The sequence below is a fragment of the Aedes albopictus genome, chromosome 2, assembly GCF_035046485.1.
Source record: "Aedes albopictus strain Foshan chromosome 2, AalbF5, whole genome shotgun sequence".
Lineage (NCBI taxonomy): Eukaryota > Metazoa > Arthropoda > Insecta > Diptera > Culicidae > Aedes > Aedes albopictus.
In genome coordinates, this window is record NC_085137.1 from 512,137,073 (window position 1) to 512,160,228 (window position 23,156).

Genomic DNA, 23,156 nt, shown 5'->3' on the forward strand with positions numbered 1-23,156 from the left:
AGTTGTTAACTTATAAGTTGCAGTGCTACAGTATTATTTAGTAAACCAGCGACTAACTCATTCTAATGAGATTTTTCTTTCTTTTAATAATAGGCAGATCTTTCAATTCAATTGGTCTAACATCTATTCAGCCCAGTGATTGATCGGCTCATGTCAATTGAGCCTAATCTCCCAGCATCATAATTTTCGCACTGAGCCTACTTCTCAGCTTCAACACGTTCGCCCTTATTGACTGAAATCATTATATGTTAAAATGTTGCTTTTTGTGACCGCGTAACCCTTAAGTCAAGTAACACTTCTTAGGGATAACTTTATCGGCTTTCTCTTCTTTTTGATGTTCCAACTAGCTTGTACTGTTATAACAGAAATCAAAACAAATCTCATTTTTGTATCAGAGGATTTCCTACCTATCAACATACGCTGTTTTTTTACAGATATGCTATTAATCAGATATCAGATATCAGCCCTTCTTCTCAACAAAGGCTGTTCTTTGATAAATATTATGCGTTATGCTGATTTTAGAATAACAACTGCTGAATTAATATTATCGAAGAATTTTCCTTCTTTTATACATAAGCTGTTCTTTCGAAGTATACCCTTACAAAAATTTAATTGTTGATATGAAACATTCCATATTTTATTTGTTGTTTTGAGTTTTGAAACTTAGATCTTATCTGCATGATGTGGTCTCTCGATCAGTTAAATTTTTGTATCATATTAACGATTTTCCACAAAACGATACATTCCGCCAAATGACTTTCGGTAAAACGGTGCATTCCGCGAAATGGTTCATTCCACCAAATGTCATTCTGCGAAATATTACACCGCAAAAAGTAATTCCGCGAAATGGTTTTCGGCGAAATGTTATACAATAGATATTATACGAATCAAAATAAAATCTACTATAGCGACTACTTTTACTCGCAAGAAAAGATACGCGCGAGATAGTCGCCTAAGAAAACAGACCTGTCAATCATAGCGCTCTTTGATAATCTCTTGGGAAAAGGTCACCACATGGCCGGGTGATGTGTTGACTACTGCGACTGCACGTGGCACTTACACTGCGATTGAATTTGGTCCATCATTGAAGGCCTTGGAAAATAGTCGCCATAATTGTGCTTTTCATGCAACGCACAATATTTTCCCTTCTTCAGCTGTTCTTCCATTGACCTGTCCATGTTTTCATCAAATATTGCCCCTTCTTTTAAACATAGGCTATTCTTTCTAGTTACACTGTTAGAATAGTTGTTGGCATTAAGCTAGCAATATTTCCATATGATGTATTCCCTTCCTTTGCGCATATGCCGTTCTTTCGTGTTTATCGAGATCAAACTGCTAACTATTGATTATGTTTGGCTACGCAGTCATTTATTGAACAAACGACGTTCTTTATTTGCCCGACGTTTCGACACGGGCAAACGTCGTTTGTTCAATAAATGACTGCGTAGCCAAACATAATCAATTCCACCAAATCAGTCGATTTATCATCAGACTGCTAACTATTTCATCGAATATTTTCCCTTCTTTTAAACATAGGTTGTTCTTTAAAGTTATATTGCTATAATAGTTATTTGAAACAAACTTTAGTTTTCAAAGAAGAGTAACGCAATACTTTTGACGAATTCTTAGGCTACCAACAAGGAGTCTTTGATATTCGTGAGATCAAAAAACTGTAAAAGAGACAGTGGCAATGTTCTTGTCCCTCCGATTAGCTGTGGAGGCATACCGTAATTAAGAACTTTCAATTACAGTAAGGACTCGATTTTGTCAGCCCCATTTTGCGACAAACTTTTCACTGTCATTATAGTACAGTCAAATTTTTATTATTTTATTATTGTTTATCTTCAACCTACAACTGAGATGCAGAACATACAGGGATAAAAAGTTTGAAAAATTGATCAAGTTTTTGCAGGGAGCAAACCATGTGTTCCGAAAAGGGGCTGACAAAATCGGGTCACATATGTATTCATAATACTCGTTATAAAAAAAACTGATACAAATTGAGAATAGTACATAATTTTATTATTTTTATATGCAAAGAAATCTTTACAAAATAATGAAAGTAATAGAAATGTTGTTTTTTGATATTGAATATGTTTTCCGGGAAATGGTCATTCCGGGAAATGGTTTTCCGGGAAATGGTACATTCCGGGAAATGGTTTTCCGGGAAATGATACATTCCGGGAAAAGGCTTTCCGGGAAACGGGTTTCCGGGAAATGGTTTTCCGGGAAACGACGTACAATCGTCCTCTGTGTATCTTCGCCTCTGGCGTTCTTCAATCGATACCGAACTGGTTTTTATCGCTGCTGTTATTTTCTTGTGTTGTGATTGTAAGAGTTTGATCATGCCTAGTTTGGGTAGTGGCTTATGGTTATGACAGCTCAGATCAATCTTCAGCATAAAAGAACAGCTTTAATCCAAGAACCTTATTTTCGAAGGAGGGATTTCTATCTAGGTGTCTTAAAGAGCTTTAATTAACACCTATATGGTTTCACATTATGCGTTTTACCCGATGTTTGCTACTTTCAGTAAAAATGAAATGGCAATCTTGCATATCATGCCTCGAGCGGCAATTAACTTCTGATGATGATTTCTTGGAAAGCTCATACTCACTTCTCCTGATGTGTGGATATTACATCTTTGTATGAACTTGATAGAAATCGATTGAATGTGCACTAAATCGCTTTGCTCCTTTTAAATCTCCAAAATGTAAATACTTTAAACATGTTTTGATAAAACTGATTGTTGTTAGCCTTGCTATTCCCAAATCTTGGCGGCATTATACTGTCAAGTTTATTCCGGGAGTGGATAATGAATCGTCCTATCAGTTTGACCTCTTTCTTTTGAAATGATTAGAACGCTTTGTCGAGCATCACATCCGTGATGTTTTTCTAGCAAACATGCCTCTACATGGGAAACAACATGCTTACTAAAATGGAAAGACCACTGTGATTTGTTTACACAGTGTTGCTTACGATATCAAGAAAGCATTCACTCAAAAGCAAATTTTGTTTGGGTGTTTTCTTGGATTTCCAGGAAACTTTTGAACAAGTACTTTTGAACTCCATATTGGAAGCCGCACGGATTTTCCTGTTTCTCTTTAATGATTTCCAATTGGATTTATCAAATGCTCATAAACCTACATCTCTTCTCGGCATTACGTCGAGCAGCAATTAGGAAATTGAGTGTTTGTGGATGCCCGCATGCGGGAGTCTTGTCGACACTTTTAAGGAATCTCGTAGCAGAAGCGCAATTGAGATAACTCAATCTGGTTTTCCTACTAATGATATTAACCACGACAAGCCTCAACAGGCTGCTCCATTTTAACTGAGAGCTGCTTCATCTTAACTGAGAATCCGACTATGGGACTTCGTATTATTTGATATGTGATTATCCAGTTTTTACGCAACTGCGTTTCCGAGTACTCAGTAAGCAATCGATTATTTGAACCCGTTGTGGTACGCTTATGCGATTATGTCGATCCTATTCCCTTACCTTCCTTTTCTATATCCCATCCCTTATTCCTCCCTTCCCTCTCCCTCAGGTAAATGATTAATAGGCTCGTATTCATGGCGATGGCACAAATTTCCCAAATGGAGGAGAACGTGCCTATGGAGCCGACCTACTAATACTGATACCTGATGATGAGTTTAAGGTACTCAAATAGAAGCACTGAATCGCAATTTGTGTTTTCTTATTTTTTTTTACTTTTTGCTGGACTAGATCTGAATAACAAACATAAATATATTGAAACGGAATACAGTTTATATGCACTTGAAACAATTGAAATGTCAAATGCTACAAATTTACTCAATTTGAAGTTATGATCCTTTATTGCAATGCAAATTTCTAATCTGGACACTGAATAACTCCATGCAAATAGTTTGCTAGTCAATTACATCAATTTCATCGCTATGCAAATGCTTCGGCATCCAGTGGCACGATTGAAATCAAATCTCACTCGTCTCGAGGGCCATGAATATTACAACCAGACAGGAAAATCTCCCACCCTCAACTTCTCGACAATCTATATGCAAATCAAAACCATTCTCGCCAAAACAGCTTACCTTGACAGTCTCCCATTGTCGTGTTGAAGTAGTAGCCAACCGGGCAAAGCGTATCGTCGTCGCTATCATCCTCCAGTTCATCATCGGCAGCTTGCTTAGTCAGCTGACCATCGCCGTCCCGATCGAAACCAACAGCGTCCTTTGGCAGACACCGATAGGAACCGACCGTATTGATGCAACTACCCTGGCAGCGGAATTCCTGCCTAATCGATTTCTGGTTCAAACATTCGTCAATGTCGATGCAAGTCTTCCAGTCGTCGTCCAGCATGTAGCCCTCGGGGCAAACGCAGAACGCCCTCCCCAGCGTGTTGAGGCAGGTGTGCGAGCAGCCCCCATTGTTGACCGTACATTCATCGATGTCCTCGCAGCTGTGGCCGTCCTCCGAGAGGCGAGTTCCCGGCAAGCCCGCACAGCTGCACCGGTAGCCACTCCAAATGTTGATACATGTATCCTGGCAGGGCCCGTGGCCGTTCCGCAGCAGACACTCGTTCACATCTGCAAAGAGAGGAGCCACAGGGAATGGAAATTGTTTTAATTTGCATTGCATCATACCAGACTGAATCTAGCTGGACTGTGATTTTTTTCGGTTGATTCGCTAGCAGCAGCTTTGCAAATGCTAGAGTTGAAAATGTTCGTTCAAAACTGGATTGCCCGAAAGGGATCGAAACCACACACACCATTTGAACGTTCGTTCTGAGCGAAGCTGAAATGTCTTCTTGAATAAATAGTAATCACATAATTCTCAACACCCGCCACGCCACGCCACCCAAGTAACCTTAGGAGGACCTCCTCCGAAGCCAACGCAAGCAAAAAACCTAAACGAAAAGCTGTTGAAAATTTGTTCGCCGCCCATAATCATTTGCTCCGGAGTGAGATGAAGCGAACGATCCCAGCTTGCAACGACGAAGACGACGATGGGGATGAAGCTGAAGCTCTTTGCGTTTGTTGGCCAAAAGCATAACCACTTTACTTGTGATACAGCTTTATCACTTGATTATGCTTTTTTTGAGTAGAGTAGTGAGCCGGCTAACAGTTTTTGCAAATATGTGATGAGTGGACGGACAGTAATTACATATGAGAGATCTATCTTGCTCCTGGAAGCGTGAGTTCGATCTAAGGGCGTTTACAGGGAGGGATGAAAACACTCACTTGTACTGAAATACACTCAGATACATCACAGCTCAGAAAAATAGTGTATTGAGGACTTTTACCTTGCAGTTTTATCTAAAAGTTCGCCGAATAGAGTAAGGGTCGCAAACGCATATTGAAGCTGTAAGCGAGCAATGAAGGTGACTCTCCACGCGATAAATGCAAATTATGCTCACTCGGTGGAGAGTCGCATGCATAGCTCTGCCACGATTTTGGTATACGTGGGCGACCCTTACCTTGTTCGACAAACTTTTAGATAAAATCACAAAGTAAAACTCCTCCATACACTGTTTTTTTTATTGTAGGCTGATGAGGTGAGGGAATGGTCAATGAGTGTCTGAGTACAATTGGGTGTTTCCATCCCTGTTTACAGGAAGTGAGCCACAAAGAAGGGAATCCCAAAAGCCTCCCTGAGATCCCCTGAAGTATCCTTGAGTTCCCCTGGAATATCCCTGATGTCTAGCACATATAATTAAATTAAGCCCCATCCTATCATTGATCTGTTTTATTGTGGCCACCAAACCCAACAGCTATCCGATGTGGGTCCAACAGTGGTTCAACGTTGAGTAAAATTTGATCCACAATCCGATACTTTCAATCTGGTTTAATTTTTCCAGGTATTTCGTGTTTCGGGCTCCAGAGACCTCAAGGTACTCCCTGAAACCCTCTGAAAAGCCATTGTGACCAACTGAGGCCCCTGGATCCCTCTGGAACCTCATGAAATGCCCCTGAGGTCTACCCCCATAACCCCAAGGCCATTTTTTTGGAACTCCTTTTTCCCATGCTCATGACAATCACGTTTACGCAAATAAAAAGTAAACAGATCGAAAAACGAGTGTCAATTTCTGTGATATATGATACACATAGGGTCTGGGACCATTTGGGCAGGGGCACCTATTTTGGGCACTTGCTGCTATAACTCAATCAATTTTGAACCGATTGAGTTGATTTTTGAGACACGATCGCACAGTATCTAGCCATGTTCAAAAATTCAAGTCATTCGGTTCGAAATTGACGGAGTTACAGCAACAAGTGCCCAAAATAGGTGGTCCTGCCCAAATGGTCCCAGACTAATTGGAGCGTCGAATATCACAGAAGTTTACGTGACAAAGTTTTATTCGCTACAAGTTATTGAAACGCTAAAAAATCTTTTTCAAAATTGCATTTGATGCTTATTTTTATCTTGTGAGGTTTATTCATTCAACGATATATTTTCAATAATACTAACATAATCCAAATGTCTTCAATCTGTTTCAAACTTGAATATAAGGTCTATATCCGCAATAATCCAGACACAGAAACACGGCTGTAACTCTGCAATGGATCGATGAAATTGTCTAAAAGTTTCACTGGAAACGCTTTGGTGTATGTTTATTATTTGAGCAAAATTTGATGAAGATCGGTGCGATACTTTAAATTGTAGCTCAAAAACAAAAAGAGGTACATTCAAGCATCTTGTACAATCATGACCAATTTTCATATGCATGACTGATAATTCTTTTCCACTGCAGTCAAAAGTACAGTTAGGATAATGATGAAATTTCGTGAGCAGTTATGATATACATTCATACTCTTTCCTGCAAAATTTCATCAATTTTAAACAATCGGAACAATGTGAGGTGCTCACTAATTGCTGTCAAAAGGGCTAAAACCACGGTTAGTCCCAATACGTGTTTTGACTATAAAATTGTTGATAGTGCATCGATTTTTTTTGAAATTTTGCCGATGCAGTAGATGTATATTGAAAGGTTTGTGCTCAAAGTTTCAGCCATTTCCTTTGCCAATTTCAAAAGTTACAGCGCTGACATGCTAAACCAGGTGCTGTACAACATTCATTTGCGCACGTTTTACTGTTACATTGCTACAACAAAAAGTATCGCACCGATCTTCATCAAATTTTGCTCAAATAACAAACATACACCAATGAGTTTCCAGTGAAAATTTTGGACAATTTTATCAATCCATTGCAGAGTTACTGCCGTGTTTCTGTGTCCGGATTATTGCGAATACATACCTTATTGTTATTATCTCAAGAACCAAAAATCAAAGATCAACCTAGCTTCAAGATATAACATAATACAACTAATTTTCAATACACTACTTATTGGAATTTCTCCACAAATATCTTATGCAGTTTCCTCAAGTTTTATTTTTTCCTGGCATCTTTAATTCTAGGAAAAAAGTGTCCCAACAACTCCACCATGTTGCCGGGGCCCGTGGCGTAGTAGCTACACGCTTGCTTCATAAGGAGATGGTCATGGGTTCGATCCCAGCCCCGGCCCTTTCGTCAGTTGCTCTTTCCCCCCTGAGAGCAGCTGACACTGACCCTCTTCTGAGCCCATGGCTCAAATAGACCCGCATATTTGGACATCGGCGAACGGCAACTCATAATGGACCCCCAATCGGACTGGAAAAAGGAACAACCAACAGCCAGCCAACATCCTCGTGCTCATCATTCTACCATGATAGGGTAAAAAGTGAAAGCAGCGCAACGGTAACCAGTTCGATGTAGTATAATTATAATTAGGGTATTGGTTCCTTTCTTAAGCATGTGGCTCCTATTTTCATCCTACGAAAAACAAAGGATTGAAGCGCTGTTTGTTTTGTTTCTTATTTTTGTATTTTTTGTTAGAAGTGCGTTTGACGTTTCACACTAGCGCCTTCTGTTGACGATATTGCACAACACAGTGATTCATGCAACTTTTCCACCAGGTGATGGTAGTGTGAACTGGGCGATGGATTTCCATGAAAATCGTTCAAGGTGTTACGTCTGTTTGTCTGTGTCAATACCATTAAATTTTAGTATTGATATCCAAAGATTTTCTGCTTCTGTTCTGAAGATATCTCTGATAAGATGTATTAGAGCCTATTTGGATTGGAAGAATAACATATTTAGTAATTTTTGTATGATATTGTAAATTTTACTTATTTTCCTCCTTACATATATCAGAATGTCAAACCGGTATAACTTTATTCATCGTGAGAAAAAAATTATTTTATAGCGTCACATCAAGTACCAATATTGTTAATAAACGTTAAAATTTTCGTTCAATTTGGTTCACTAGTTTCCGAGATATATGACAGTTCAAAAATTAGTTGTTCAAAAATTACCAGAAACAAATCTAACTTCGCGAAAGATTAATCAATCGAGCTCAAATTTGTACCAATCATGCACATATAATAGGTGAACAAACAGTCAAAATTTGAAAATTTTTGATGCACTCTATGAAAAGTTACAGCATGTTGAACATTTTTGTGAGAGAACAAAAAGTTGCCTATCTCAAACATTTTGGCTATCCCCTGTACATTTTTACAATTTTTCGCGACGTATATATAAAATTTTAATAATTCCACCAATAACCTAATAAGATTGCTTCAATGACTCAATAAAATCACACCAATATTGCGTGCTCTAATGCCGTTTGTTTATCAGAAACATGAAGCAATAATATGGAAACATCAGCCAGATGTTTACCAATCAAGCTTTATTGGATAGCGTAACTTCTGGAGAAAGCCTAAAATCTAAACCTAAAATTGATAAATGATTGAATTTATCGAAAAATACAAGTAAAACTCACATAGAAATTGAAAAGAATACTTAAGAAATGTGTGCGGCACTCATTAAATATGAAGGCATTCGCAAACTTATTCGAAAAATATAACACAATCATCTCTAGGTATTAGGCCAAAACCTCTACCAGATAGATCTGGACTCGAACCAGGTGTGATGGTTAAAGTGCATGCCGTTTTCGGCGCAGGCGCCGAAGACCTAGGGTCGAATACCATTCCCAAAAGTCTTCGGGTCTTTCGATTCGAGCCTATGGGTCCCGAAATAAACTAGCCCAGGGCTTAACATATTGTTACAACAGTTGAAGAAAAAATAAAAAAGATTTTCCAGAACCTATCTACCCATCAGAAAATGGAGCTGAAAGTTTCCAACTTGATTAGTATGGGAAAGGATCAAAATTAAAAAAAAAAAATAGAATGAATCTTTTAGCAATGAAATCTTCTGCAGCTCTTCTTCTATTCTGGGCGAATAGTTGTAAAAATAATTAGACTAAAATATTTTTTGATGGAACGCTATGAGGCCAGTGTGAATACCCAGTGTGACTGTTATGCGATTATATTCGTGAATATTAGCGAAGTCGGCTAATAACAAGACTGACATCTACCCTCTTGCTCAATATACCTTGCGAGCTACAAGCACACTAGCGCCACGAACGGCTTCTGGGAACAACATCATGAATGAGTGTGCATGCGATGCTACCATTTCCGTGTACATATTTGCTTGTACACGCACACAATCATGTTTTAATGTTCCTGTGAATCGTTGAGGGCGTTTCAACCATGTCGCCTGCAACAGGGTGGGAGCTGTCTGTCTTGTTATTAGCCGTCTTCGATATTAGGTAATGAGACAAAACGACTTGGTATTTTTTCACGTTTCGTAGAACAAACATGTCATGTTCAATTTTGTGGATGAAAGTACTGATGATTTGGAGATGATCCCCGGTATTAACTCAAAATCGACAAAAAACGGAAAATGCAGTTTTGTGCAGTTATGTATTTGAACAAAAAGTGTCTCACATGATATCACCAGCCGAGAGTTTGTTGGCGAATAATCTGTTGAAATACAGCAAACAGAAGTCTTTTTCATAGCAATTTAGTATAAAAGTTGGTTGTGCACATAACGTTGTTAGAGTTTGTCGTGCTCATCTAACCTTTTGCCATTTTAAAATCACTGCTGAACTAAATAAATAGTTTGAAACACCGTGTTTAACGCTTCGTCATACAGATTTGATAGTAAAACTCTTTCAAGAGTTCAACTGCAAATTTCCCGGAGAAGAATTTCTCAGGAAACTTTTCCATGTATTATACTTTCTCCTTGGATATGCAATATATTTTCTAGAGATATATCCTGGGAGAGTTTCCGTGTTTTCTTAGAACTTTTGCTAGTCTATGCCACACCCTGTATCATCCTAACTTACCTAATATTCTCTATTACTCTGTTAAAAAATCCTGTTGGGAATCTAAACTGAAGACAGGAACTCATTTTTTTTGCAGTAAATTTAACCAAAATATTATGTATGGTCCCGCATACAGCAAATACATACCTATTGAGCAACTTTCCCGGGAAGCTTACCAGACTGATAAGAGCAACGATGGACGGTGTGCAGAACAGCGTTAGGATTTCGGGTGAACTATCCAGTTCATTCGAATCTCGACGGGGACTACGACAAGGTGATGGACTTTCCTGCCTACTATTCAACATCGCCCTGGAAGGTGTTATGCGACGAGCCGGGCTCAACAGCCGTGGTACGATCTTCACGAAACCCAGCCAATTTGTCTGTTTTGCGGATGACATGGATATTATTGCTAGAACATTTGGAACGGTGGCAGAACAGTACACCCGCCTGAAACGTGAAGCAGCAAAGGTCGGACTGGTGGTGAATGCGGCTAAGACAAAGTACATGCTGGTATGTGGGACTGAGCGAGACAGGACAAGCTTTGGCAGCAATGTTACGATAGACGGGGATACTTTCGAGGTGGTAGAAGAATTCGTCTACCTCGGTTCCTTGCTAACGGCTGACAATAACGTGAGCCGTGAAATACGAAGGCGCATCATCAGTGGAAGTCGTGCCTACTATGGGCTCCAGAAGAAACTGCGGTCAAAAAAGTTTCACCCACGCACCAAATGTACCATGTACAAGACGCTAATAAGACCGATGGTTCTCTACGGACACGAGACATGGACGATGCTCGAGCTCGAGGAGGACCTTCATGCACTCGGAGTTTTCGAGCGACGCGTGCTAAGGACGATCTTTGGCGGCGTGCAGGAGAACGATGTGTAGCGGAGAAGGATGAACCACGAGCTCGCTGCACTGCACGGTGAACCCATCATCCTGAAAGTGGATAAAGCTGGACGGATACGGTGGGCAGGGCATGTTGCAAGAATGCCGGACAACAGCGCAGAGAGCACGATGGGCGGACCAGGTGGAGCGTGATCTGGCGAGTGTTGGGCGTGACCGACGTTGGAGAGCTGCAGCTGCAAATCGAGTATTATGGCGGCAAATTGTTGATTCATTATTATCATGAATTTGATGTTAACTACATAAATGAATGAATGAATACCTATTGAGCAAGATCTTAATGGTAGGTCCAAGATAAGGCGCCATCCATGGTGGGAGAGGGGGACGGGCAAAGACCACGGTCCATACAAATTAAAAAAAAGTGTATGAACTAAAGACCACGGGACCACGTGGTTTATGGACAGCCCCTTAAAAGCATATTCAATATTTAAGATGTTTTTTAAGGACAATCGTCTTGATATCTCGCTGCAACAGTTCATCAGAACATTAAATGCACAAAGCTCAAGAAGCAAGCCTCAAACAACAGGGCATTTTACTATTCTGTTGTTGCTCACTTGTAATAAGCTTAAAATAAGAAGACTAGGTGCGCTGGTTTTGTTTACAAAGAGATTTGTGCGCTCGAAATCGTGAGTAGGTCGGCCATTTTTGGGATTCTAACAAGTCTGTCCTTAAAACTTTCCAGTAATATGAGATTAGCAAGATCTTCGATAGGGACATTTACACTATGTATTTGTTTTCGAAATTTATTAGACATTCCGCGGAATTCCGTTTGATTTCGTCAAAATCTATTTTTTGAGACGAAATTTTCAAAATTTGGCGAAACGAAACGAAATTTAAAATCATAAATTTCGCCAAGCTGAATTCCGTGGAATTCCGCGGAATTTCGTTTCGAGTTGTATTTGGCGAAACTTTTCGGTATACCGCATACCCTTACTATAAATTAGGTTAAGTGATTGAAAAAAAAATCCACCATGTCAATTTTAACATGTACTCGATGAACAAATTGAGATTTGAATTATGAAAAGAAATCCACGTACTCCGGTGAGACTCGAACTCACGACTCCCAATTCGCTAGATGGGCGCTTCTATTCCTTTAAGCTACGGAGTCACTCGACCATCTCCGTCGCCAGTAGGCCTAGAACTGAACTCGATATCACAGTCGCACATGGTTATCTTCTTTTCACATTCCAAACCTCCTTCGGATGGGATTAGATAAACATCTAACACATACACTGTTGTGCTCATGTGTGTCAAAGCGGGAGAGTGCACGAAGCTCTTGACAATTAAAAATAATTTCCTCTCCCGCTTGTGGAAGTACTTCCAGCAGTACTAAATTATTAAAATTCCACCGGCTTTTTTTTTTGAAAATTGGCAATCTTATCTATAATTCCTTGGCACTTTCCTTCAGCAATTACGACTAAGGGTTGCTGAATTTACAAAGATACTACTGAGAAATCCCAAGAATATACTAAAGGATTTGTGGAAGGAATTGCTTAGAGAGTTTCTGAAGAAATTTTCAAATAAACAACTCAAGAAAGTTTCATAGGTATTATTTTAAAAATTAAAAAAAGACACGGAATTACCGAACAATTACGACAATCTTTACCGTAGAAATTTACAAAGACGTTTCTTAATTAACTACCAATAGAAGCGCTTAACCCAAGCAACACGCATGTCATATAACAATGCAGCCCAAGTTTGCTAGAATGCTTCAAATTAACTTTGATACAACCAAAAAGGTATTTGCTACGGAATTGATGAGCAGTTTTCAATGGAACTTAGGATCGACAAAGTTTTCGAAAGACTTTTATTTATTTATTTATTTATTTATTTCTACGTCTTCGGCAAAACTGCCGTACAGACTGATCAAACAGAAAAACAAAATTAATTTATATTTTCAATACACGTTTTGAATTGTGATCTACTAATATTAAAATCAAACCAAGGCAAATCGTTGACGAGGGCGAAGCATGTTTCCAGGGGATGATTATGGCCGAATACTGTCGTGTGCCTAGTAGCGTGGAACAGTTGACGCTTGCCGAAGAAGTTCTCAAAAATAGTCCAAGAAATATCCAAAGCAATCAGCAGAATAGTCATTTCAGTCGTAATTTCAATCGTTTATTCAGTAGGGGAGACTGCCCAAGTAACAATTTTGATTCTATCTGGTTTTATTTATTTTTATGATAGTTTTATGAAAGCATTGCGTAGTCTGATTGGTTTTATAAGAGTTTCTGTTGAGCACAACTATTCTTCAGCAATGTGTAGTTTTAAAAACATCTCCAAGAATGTCAATTTCTTGATTTTGCTTTGGCTGACCAAGCCATGTGGGAAATTACACTGTATGAAAATGCTTTGACATCCATGTGCACAACAGAACATGTGCTCGATGAACAAATTGAGATTTGAAATTATGAAAAGAAATCCACGTACTCCGGTGAGACTCGAACTCACGACTCCCAATTCGCTAGACGGGCGCTTCTATTCCTTCAAGCTACGGAGTCACTCGACTATCTCCGTCGCCAGCAGGCCTAGAACTGAACTCGATTCCACAATCGCACATGGTTATCTTCTTTTCACAATCCAAACCCCCTTCGGATGGGATTAGATGAACATCTAACACATTGTCTGTTGTGCACATGTATGTCAAAGCGGGAGAGGAAGTTATTTTTAATTGTCGAGAGCTTCGGGCACTGCCTTCCAATCACTTATTGGTATGGCAATTAGTGTGCAGTCGGACTCTCGACGGGTCGGTCCTCGGCCGACCGAATACGGTAAGGGTGACCGTAGCACCTTACAAATGTCAATTTCTTGATTTTGCTTTGGCTGACCAAGCCATGTGGGAAATTACACTGTTGAAAATGCTTTGACATCCATGTGCACAACAGGACATGGACCCGTCGAGAGTCCGACCCGTCGAGACCGACCCGTCGAGAGTCCGACTGCACACTAATTGCCATACCAATAAGTGATTGGAAGGCAGTGCCCGAAGCTCTCGACAATTAAAAATAACTTCCTCTCCCGCTTTGACATACATGTGCACAACAGACAATGTGTTAGATGTTCATCTAATCCCATCCGAAGGGGGTTTGGATTGTGAAAAGAAGATAACCATGTGCGATTGTGGAATCGAGTTCAGTTCTAGGCCTGCTGGCGACGGAGATAGTCGAGTGACTCCGTAGCTTGAAGGAATAGAAGCGCCCGTCTAGCGAATTGGGAGTCGTGAGTTCGAGTCTCACCGGAGTACGTGGATTTCTTTTCATAATTTCAAATCTCAATTTGTTCATCGAGCACATGTTCTGTTGTGCACATGGATGTCAAAGCATTTTCAACAGTGTAATCTCCAAGAATACTTGGGGTTCAGCGCATAAAACCACAAACACAATAAGAACAGTTGACCTTAATGTCAGTTTTAAAAGGTTCTTGAAGTTATCTTCAATTAACCGTTCTTGAGCAAGAGTAACTGTTCTTGAGTGAGAACAGATTTGTAAATGAAAAATAAAAAAAAAACTTAAGCATCAGAATCTGATTGTGATCGATCGATTATTACTGCCAAACAAGAACACCCGTTTAGAAAACCGGCTCTGTCGCAGCGCAGTGTCAAACTCCTCCAGTTTCAGCACCCGAAACGAGGTTTGTTTGATAAACCAGAACGTCGATTCCCATGCAATAGATGATAAATTCGTTTTGCTGCAGACCATGAAAATCAACAACTACTTACCTGTGGGAAACGCCGACCGGAGGAATCTGACACTGCACAGCATCAAGACCGGTTCCCGGGGTACTCCGGATGGCAGCGGTACCGGGCTGCTAATGTAATTTATCGAACTTTAATGACCACCTCATAGTTTTAAACAAATCATCGCATTGCGATGCAATTAATTTGTTTATCTACAATTTGATACATAAGATTCATGACGTTCTCGGCGGAGTTTGCATAAATCCGCATCAAGAGCGTCATAAATCGAGCTACTCTTGAGTAACACTTGTTACCCTTGCATAAGTTGAAATAAATTTATATCGGTTTTTTGGCGTTCTTGGTGGAGATCAACCAGGCTGCATTGAGAACGTTATAAATCAGAGTATTCTTGAGTTACCCTTTTCACTCTTGCGTAAGTTGAAAGTAATTTGAGACAATCTTATGGTGATGTTGAATAAAACCACCGATAATTATGGACGTCTTCGACGATTTCGACGGAAGCCATGTTGAGAAAACTCATTGCTCTCCTGACCTGAAATAATAGTTTTCATTATTTTATTACTCCATTATTATCGCAGCGCGTTGCAATTTTTGGAAGTATCATGCAACATATATACGATGATTTTCGCTTGGCAGTGGACAACCTAGTTATAATAGGGAAATATTTCCAATTTGTGTTAGAAATTAATCCCAATAATAATATTGTATCATTTTCATGATGTTTTTACCGACTCAAATAAACGAATCATCCATCATGAAAGCTGCAGCAGTGCAGCAGCAACAGAAACAGATAATTTTATGATCGTTTAATCGTGCACTTGAAGTGCTCTGCAAGCAGAGATCAATTCGCATTGAAGACATCTTGTGAAGTACAACAGGTTTTAAGAAAATCTTATAATCAACTCTCCAAGACTACCATAGGATGGGCCTCTTTGGTCTTATGGCGGGTTTATGATTGAGTTGATGTAGTGTTGCAGAGCAATTGGGTTTATATTCAGTTTTAAAGAACAGGTTTTGAAGAATTCTTCAAAAGCATTATAAAATTAATTTTGTTACTTGGGTGAGGAGACTTGATCCCTGGGGAGACTTGTTCCCCCCATATTCTCTCGGAATCAAAAATATTTTTCTTCTAGCATAATTTTTCCAAAACTACTCCTGGACAAACGACTATGTTTTGGCTACAAGTGATTTCGATTGTACATTGCATTATTTTTTAACGGCTGATGGTTTGTTTTCGATCATTCAGAAATTTTTTAGGCGATTCCGAAAAATCTCAATAAGTTTGTGAAAATTGAACCAAATCGTGTCAAAATTTCACAGCACATAGTTTAAATACAATACTTTCAAAATTATTTATCCAAATAATGCTGTTGTTAACATATTTTAATTAATTCTGCTTAGTATACACAACAGTGACATGGGGAGACTTGATCCCTCGAGGATTACACACACATTATACATGTGAAAAATAAAGTTCTATTCGGAAGCCTCTATTTACTTGGAATTATAGTCTATTCAACGATAAAATGAAAGTGTAGAATTAGCTCCTAAGTTAAAATACACATAAATAAAAACAAAAAAAAAACGATATAATGTGTCAGATAATTATAACTTTAGTACAAACCAAGAAAAGGGGGATCAAGTCTCCCCATTTCAAAAATACGGCATATCCTTAAAAAATTAAGGAAATCTTACAATTTCAAACACTCCATGTTCATCGAAAATACAAGAAAACTCGAAAAGAAAATGAAAAAGAAGACTCTGGAATTATTTTCCCTTTAAACAAACCATGTGCTCAAAGAGGGATCAAGTGTCACCCATTCTTGAAAAATACATCATAAGACATGCCTCCATAAAAACACAGTTTTGAAAACTTTAACAATAATTTCAAGGCCTTCTGGTATGTATCAACTTGCAATAGATGTTTACCTGCCATTTTGAACGGAATTCGGATCTAGTTTTGTGTTTTTTTCTTAAAGTTTCAGGTAAATTAAGAAAAAGGGGTCAAGTCTCCCCAGTCTCCCCTACATCTTGACGGACTGTCTTCCACGACTCCTTTGAACGTGCTTTGAAAATGGAAACAGCGCAGTGTATTATAAATTCTTTATATTTTTTATTGAAATATTATTGATAATGCCGATTTTCTTTTTCCAAATTCTTCCTTGAGTCCTATGGGACAAAGACAAAGATATGTCCTTGACGAATATGTTATCGATGACAATGAGACACTCAAAAGCCAAATGAAATAAAAAAAAAAACAATAATTAGAATATTTGCTTTAGTCTCTCTCTATTTGCCAGATTTTACTGACCTTCATGTCCAACAATTTAAAATAAGCAATGATCTGAACAGCGATTTTCGTAATACTTCATGTATGTGAGCACAGCAATGAGCTCACATTAAAAGTGTATACATCGTACGAACTAGAATTGATTCCATGAAAAGCTGATAGTCTATAATAATGCTCAAAACCTACAAACTTTCAAAAATAAAAAAAATGGAAACGAATCTTTTGATGTCGAGAGAAGTGGACTATATATACAAGAATATTTTTATACATTTCCCAAAAACCCAAACTTTAATCACCACACGATATTTCCTATTTTCGCCGGTTGCTGTATTTTTTTTTTGTCTAATCGTTTATTTCAAGGCCCATGCGCCATGTAGTCATTTTGTGTTGTAATTATAAGGGAATTTATAAACGGATTTTAAAAGAAATTATTGTAAGAATTTTTTGAGGATTTTCAGAAGAAGTCGAGTTCCTGTGGAAATTTCTGGAATATTGAATTGAGGAATATCTAAAGAAATCAACGGGAACTTCCTGGAAAATTCGAAGAAAGTATTCCTAACGAGACCCCTGGAATTTCAGAAACAATCTCTTGAGATATTTTTAAGATTAAACCTGGATAAAATCGTTAAAAAAACCTGGACGTTTTTGTGAAGGGATTCTTAGAGGAATATCTGGTGAAACAAACATACAAATCTCTAAGGTGCGATTTTTTTTAAATTTTGTGTGCCCATAGTTCAGTGGAAGATTTTCTCAGTTATTCTAGTAAAATAAATCTGAAGCAATTACACAAAACTTAGTAGTTATTCTTCTTCAGTGAATCCACAACTATATCGGCTCATAGATCTATCTCCCACGAGCTACCCCGTTGGCACGATATTACTTTTCTGCTGTAATCAGCAGTAAACGCCAGCTCTAAACAAAATAAGGAAATAGTTTCCCACAATCCGAGCTACCAACGAACGGGCACCTAATTCTAGCATCCTATCCCATGGAAAGCGTTCTACTTTCTCCCTCATCTCAAGCATTATTTACCAAAGAGTGTGAGCATAATATTTTCAAAAGAAGGTTTTTCTTGAAAATGATGACACTTTCCAACATCAGCTGTTCCATTTTGAATCCAGTAGCAGTATCACTGATCAAGAGCCTATCCTATTGACATCGAAATGATAGAAAAAAGCATCTTTACAGTATTCGCTTTCAAACGAGCTAACGAATGACATGCAAGTTTGTTACAGCTCGTTTTCTCCGGAAGCCTCGAGGTAATGTCTAGCTTCCTTTTTTTGCTGCTGGAAGTTTCATCGAATCGAAAGCATCAAACAACGGAACAAGGGGCGCTTTTGTGGAAGGTTTTCCTAGGATGAAAGTGTAGATTGGAAGAGGAAAAAAAAAAACGGTATTGAGAGGAGAAAGGCTTCCTTTCAGGGTATAGAATTCATCGTCAGATTCAGCTCCACGTTCTTTCCATGGCAAGATTTTAACTGGAATCAGATGGAAGGGTAGAGTGATCTACGCACGGAACCTAGAATATGACAGACGACAAACTTGTGAAAATTTGATTCGAACTTGTTATGTTATGTATTTAGGCTGTTTGAAATTGCAATTTGCATACACAATGTCTTTCGGTAGGCTCTCATAGGAGTCGTTGCAAGATAAAGATGAATGTATAGCTGAAGAGTCGGTGTATGTACTTTGAAATATGGTATTTTGTTTGGTGGAACAGACGGGTGTTCAGGTGTACTACTAGTACCAAACTTTTTTTTCCATATTTTTATCTTAAAACTTTTAAGAGTTGCATTGTTTGTCACCAAATCTTCGTTACATGATGATCTAAGATGAATATGTATAACTGGGGTTTCAAATTTTCAAATCGCATTGTAAAACAAAAACTTTGTCCTAATTTAAAAAAAAATGACCAATTCGGAAAATCTCCAAAAAACTAATCAATGTTTGTATATAATAAGGCAATGAACCAGCTTGAATACGCTACTGCGTTTGCATAACAAACATTTTGAATTTCGTAAATATCCTCTTTGTGTCATAAATACGGTTGAGCTTAGTAGAAGAAAGCGAAACGGGCTTTTGAAAAGCAAATTCAATACCCCCAGGGCCTCAAATCGGAAGCTGTTGATATAGGAGGGTTTATCGAAATTTAATTCCAGAATAGGCATATTCAAATATGCCATTCAATTAGATTCCCTGCTAGCCTCAATCCCAGACTGAGCTCCAGAGAAAAGCTCAACCAATACTAGACCGAGCTGGGTTTGCTCATCGGTTTTGCGCAGTCAATTGGAACATATTACTGAGAAGCATGGAATGGATTGAAAATTTCAATATACATTCAAAACATTTCCAAACCACACTTGTGTCTTCCCTGCCGTACCGCTAGCCGACTCAAAATAATTTAAAACCCACTTCAAAATTCAATTTGTTTACCAAGTTTAGAATTTATTGGACCACATCCACCTTCCTTCATCGAGACTGAGACTCAGACTCCGACTCAAACAGAGTCTGATGACTTTGACTTGTTTCGGACGTGCCAGCCACTGGGCAAGAGTAATTAAAACATGCAAATGCCATAATCTCGATTTAAGCTAGTTTTCAAGTCAGTTTGCACCGGTTTCACAGAAGGCAGTTGTAACAACTGATAGTTATTGCTCCAAACTGCTTACCGAACAAATGACGATGTCGGTAAATGCTGCAACCTCACTCCAACCGAAACCAAAAGCTCTCATTCTAGTCGTCCGCAAATCTGACCTCAGCTCTTGGATGTTGTAGCGTTGCATGCATGCTGCTGGTGCGCCTTGGTTCGTGGGCTACGTGAGGACGACCAAGTTGCTGAGATGCTGCCAATTTGCGGTGGGAGCCATTCTACCGATATGGATACGATTGTGCAATAAACGAAAAATTTTTTTTTTCTTTAAGCATGCAAATATAATATGGTTGGCAGCATAAGAACTATCTGATGAGGTCGCATGAATTATAAAAACAAATTTATGAAAATTCTGGAATTTTTTTTAACATTTTTTAATTTTTGCCAGACGCACGTCAAATGAAAAAAAACTTATTCAAAATTTACGAAACTATAACCTTTGTGCTCAGAATTGTTTCACAATAACTTTCAGAAATTGTACATAGCTTCAAAAATTTATTAAATGATTCTTTAATGAACACTTGAATGGATTGTTTCAGAAATTCCTACATGAATTTCTGCTGATATTCTCCAGGGTTCTTTCGAAAATTGGACATTCCTTCAGAAATTCTACTTGATATTTAGTCAGATTTTTTTTTTTGAAATTCTTTGAGAAATACTATTAGATATTCCTTCTCAAAATTTTCCAGGGTTTTCCAGAAATTCAGAAAGAATTCAGGGATACTTTCAGAAATGCCACTAAAGATTTCTTCAGGACTTTCACAAAGAATTCTCATAATGAATTTCTTCAAATTTCATTCAGAAACTTTTAAGAACCCACCTCCAAAAATTTCTCGAAAAAAAGCTGAAAAACCCTAATTAATCCACCTAGCGGTGATGACACTTTCCTCGTGCCTTCGAAAACACATTTCAACAAAACTCAAGTGACATGTAGATGAATATCGCACTTTCATACGTTAAACAAAAATGCAATACATGGCACCAGAAATCATATTGTTTATGTAGCTTTGATGTTTGCGCCTAAATGTCTTCAAAAAGCCGCTATCTTGAACTTTGAGCCGCAATTTTGGATTTAAGTCCGCCATCTTGACTATTCTGGTCTTTATTTTTAGACTCCACATTTCTTCCCCATACCAGATGTACCCATATTGCATGGTTTTAGAGCCCAGAACTCCATTGAACACAATTCGTCCCTATATCAAATAAACCCATATGACACCTATTTAGAGCTTAAAACACCATTAAACAGCCACCATCTTGAATTTGGAGCCGTCATCTTGGTGTTTGGGCCATCATTTTGCAAATTGCGGTCGCCATTTTTGACTCCAGACATCTTCCCTATACCAAATATACCCATATTACATGCAGTTAGGGTCTAAAACTGCTTTAAACAGCCACCGTCTTGAATTTGGAGCAGCCATTTTGGATTTTATATCGCCCTCTTCAAAATTGTGGTCGTCATTTTTGAACTCCGGATATCTTCCTTATACCAAATATACCCATTTTTCATAGTTTTAGGGCCTAAAACTCCATTAAACAGCCTCCATCTTGATTTGCAGCCGCCATTTTGAATTTAAGACCGCTATCTTGGATATTCAGGGTGCCATTTTTGGACTCCGGACGTTTTTCCCATACAAAATATACCTTTCTTGCATGGTTTTAGGGCCTAAACCTCCGTTATACAGCCGCCATCTTGAATTTAGAGCCGCCATTTTGTATTTTAGACCGCTATCTTATAAATTCAGGTTGTCATTTTTGAACTCTGGACATCTTGCCCATACAAAATATACTCTTATTGCATGGTTTTAGAACCAAAAACTCCACTAAACAACCGCCATCTTGAATTTTGAGCCACCACATTGGATTTTAGACCGCCATACCAAATGTACCCATATTGCATGGTTTAAGGGTCTAAAACTCCTTTAATCAGCCTTCATCTTGAATTTTAAGCCGCCATATTGAATTTAAGAACGCCATCTTGAATGTTCAGGTCGCCATTTTTGGACACCGGATATCTTCCCCATACAAACTATACCCATATTGCATGGTTTTGGGACCTAAAACTCCATTAAACAATCGCCATCTTGAATCTGGAGCCGCCATCTTGAAATTTAGACCACCATCTTGGATACTCAGATCGCCATTTATGGACTCCAGACATCTTCCCATACAAAATATACCCATGCTACATGGTTTAAGGGGCTGTCCATAAACCACGTGGTCATTTTTTTGGGACTTCCCAACCAAAAACCCCCCCCCCACCCACGTGGTCATTAGTCCATACAAATTTTTTTTTTCGTCCATACAAAATGGTCATTGGCCGAACCTCCCCCCCCCCCCCTCATGACGACGTGGTTTATGGATAGCCCCTAAGTACCTAAAACTCCATTAAACAGCCGCCATCTTCAATTGGAGGCGCCATCTTGGATTTTAGACCGCCATCTTGGATATTATAGTCGCCATTATTGGACTCCAAACATCTTCCCCATACAAAATATACCCATATTGCATGGTTTAAGGATTAAAACTCCATTATATATCCGCCATCTTAAATTTGGAGCTGCCATTTTGAATTTTAGACCGCCATCTTGAACTTTGGACCGACATCGTAGAATTTTCGGTCTCCTGTATCAATATCCGCACAAAATTTGTCAACCATTGCTGAAGGTTACAAAAATCGCCGCAGTTTGATGTGTCGCATGATGGGATGGGGCTTGGTCGGGGATTTGGTTCAGTTTTATATGTGGCCAGTTCTACCGGTGCTGGTCCGGATCACTCAAATGACCATAACTCCGGAATGCCTTGACCGATCCGGACCGTTTTCAAAAGCAAACAATGCGATAAAATTCCGTTTCGATTTGAGCTATAATCCGAAAAAATCATCCAATCGGAAGTGCCTTAACCCTCTAATACCCAATCCCACCTTTAGACGGGGTATAGTTTGAGCATTTTTGTAATTTTTGTTTCTTGGGAAATCTTTTTTTTTATTTTTCGCTGATATTTAAGACTGTTTTGTATATCTCAAAATGATTTTTGGTGTATTTTAAAGCGTATTCATATTTTTTAAAAATCATTAAAAAATTGATGTTTAAGGCACCTTCTAGAAGTCATTGTTTATTTTGTATTACACCGCTACAATTAACATATTTTAAATTTTTCCCAAATCATTCTATCCTAGTTTTATAGTTTAAGGGAATCTAATACACTCTTATATTATTTTCCTTAAAATTACACGGAAAATAAAATTTTCTATGAAAAAAAATAAAAATAAAAATATTTCAACAATAATCATAAAATCTCAGAATGTTTTCATCTCAAAAACCCGTAACCCAAATAGGCTTTCAGGAAAAATATAAAACTGTGAGGATGTTCAAAAATAAAAATTAGAAAAATCAAAAACTGAAATTCAAGAAATCGAGAATTAAAAAGAATCAT

At 38.4% G+C, this 23,156-nt stretch overlaps 1 protein-coding gene across 1 annotated transcript in view; it reads right to left on the reverse strand.

The window, feature by feature from the left end:
• Window positions 1–23,156, reverse strand: part of LOC109432373 (uncharacterized) — a 495,279-nt gene that overhangs the window by 56,992 nt on the left and 415,131 nt on the right. The window contains exon 7 of the mRNA XM_062854538.1: window positions 4,069–4,563. Within this exon, the coding sequence (XP_062710522.1) occupies window positions 4,069–4,563 (495 nt within the window). The remainder of the gene's footprint in view (window positions 1–4,068; window positions 4,564–23,156) is intronic.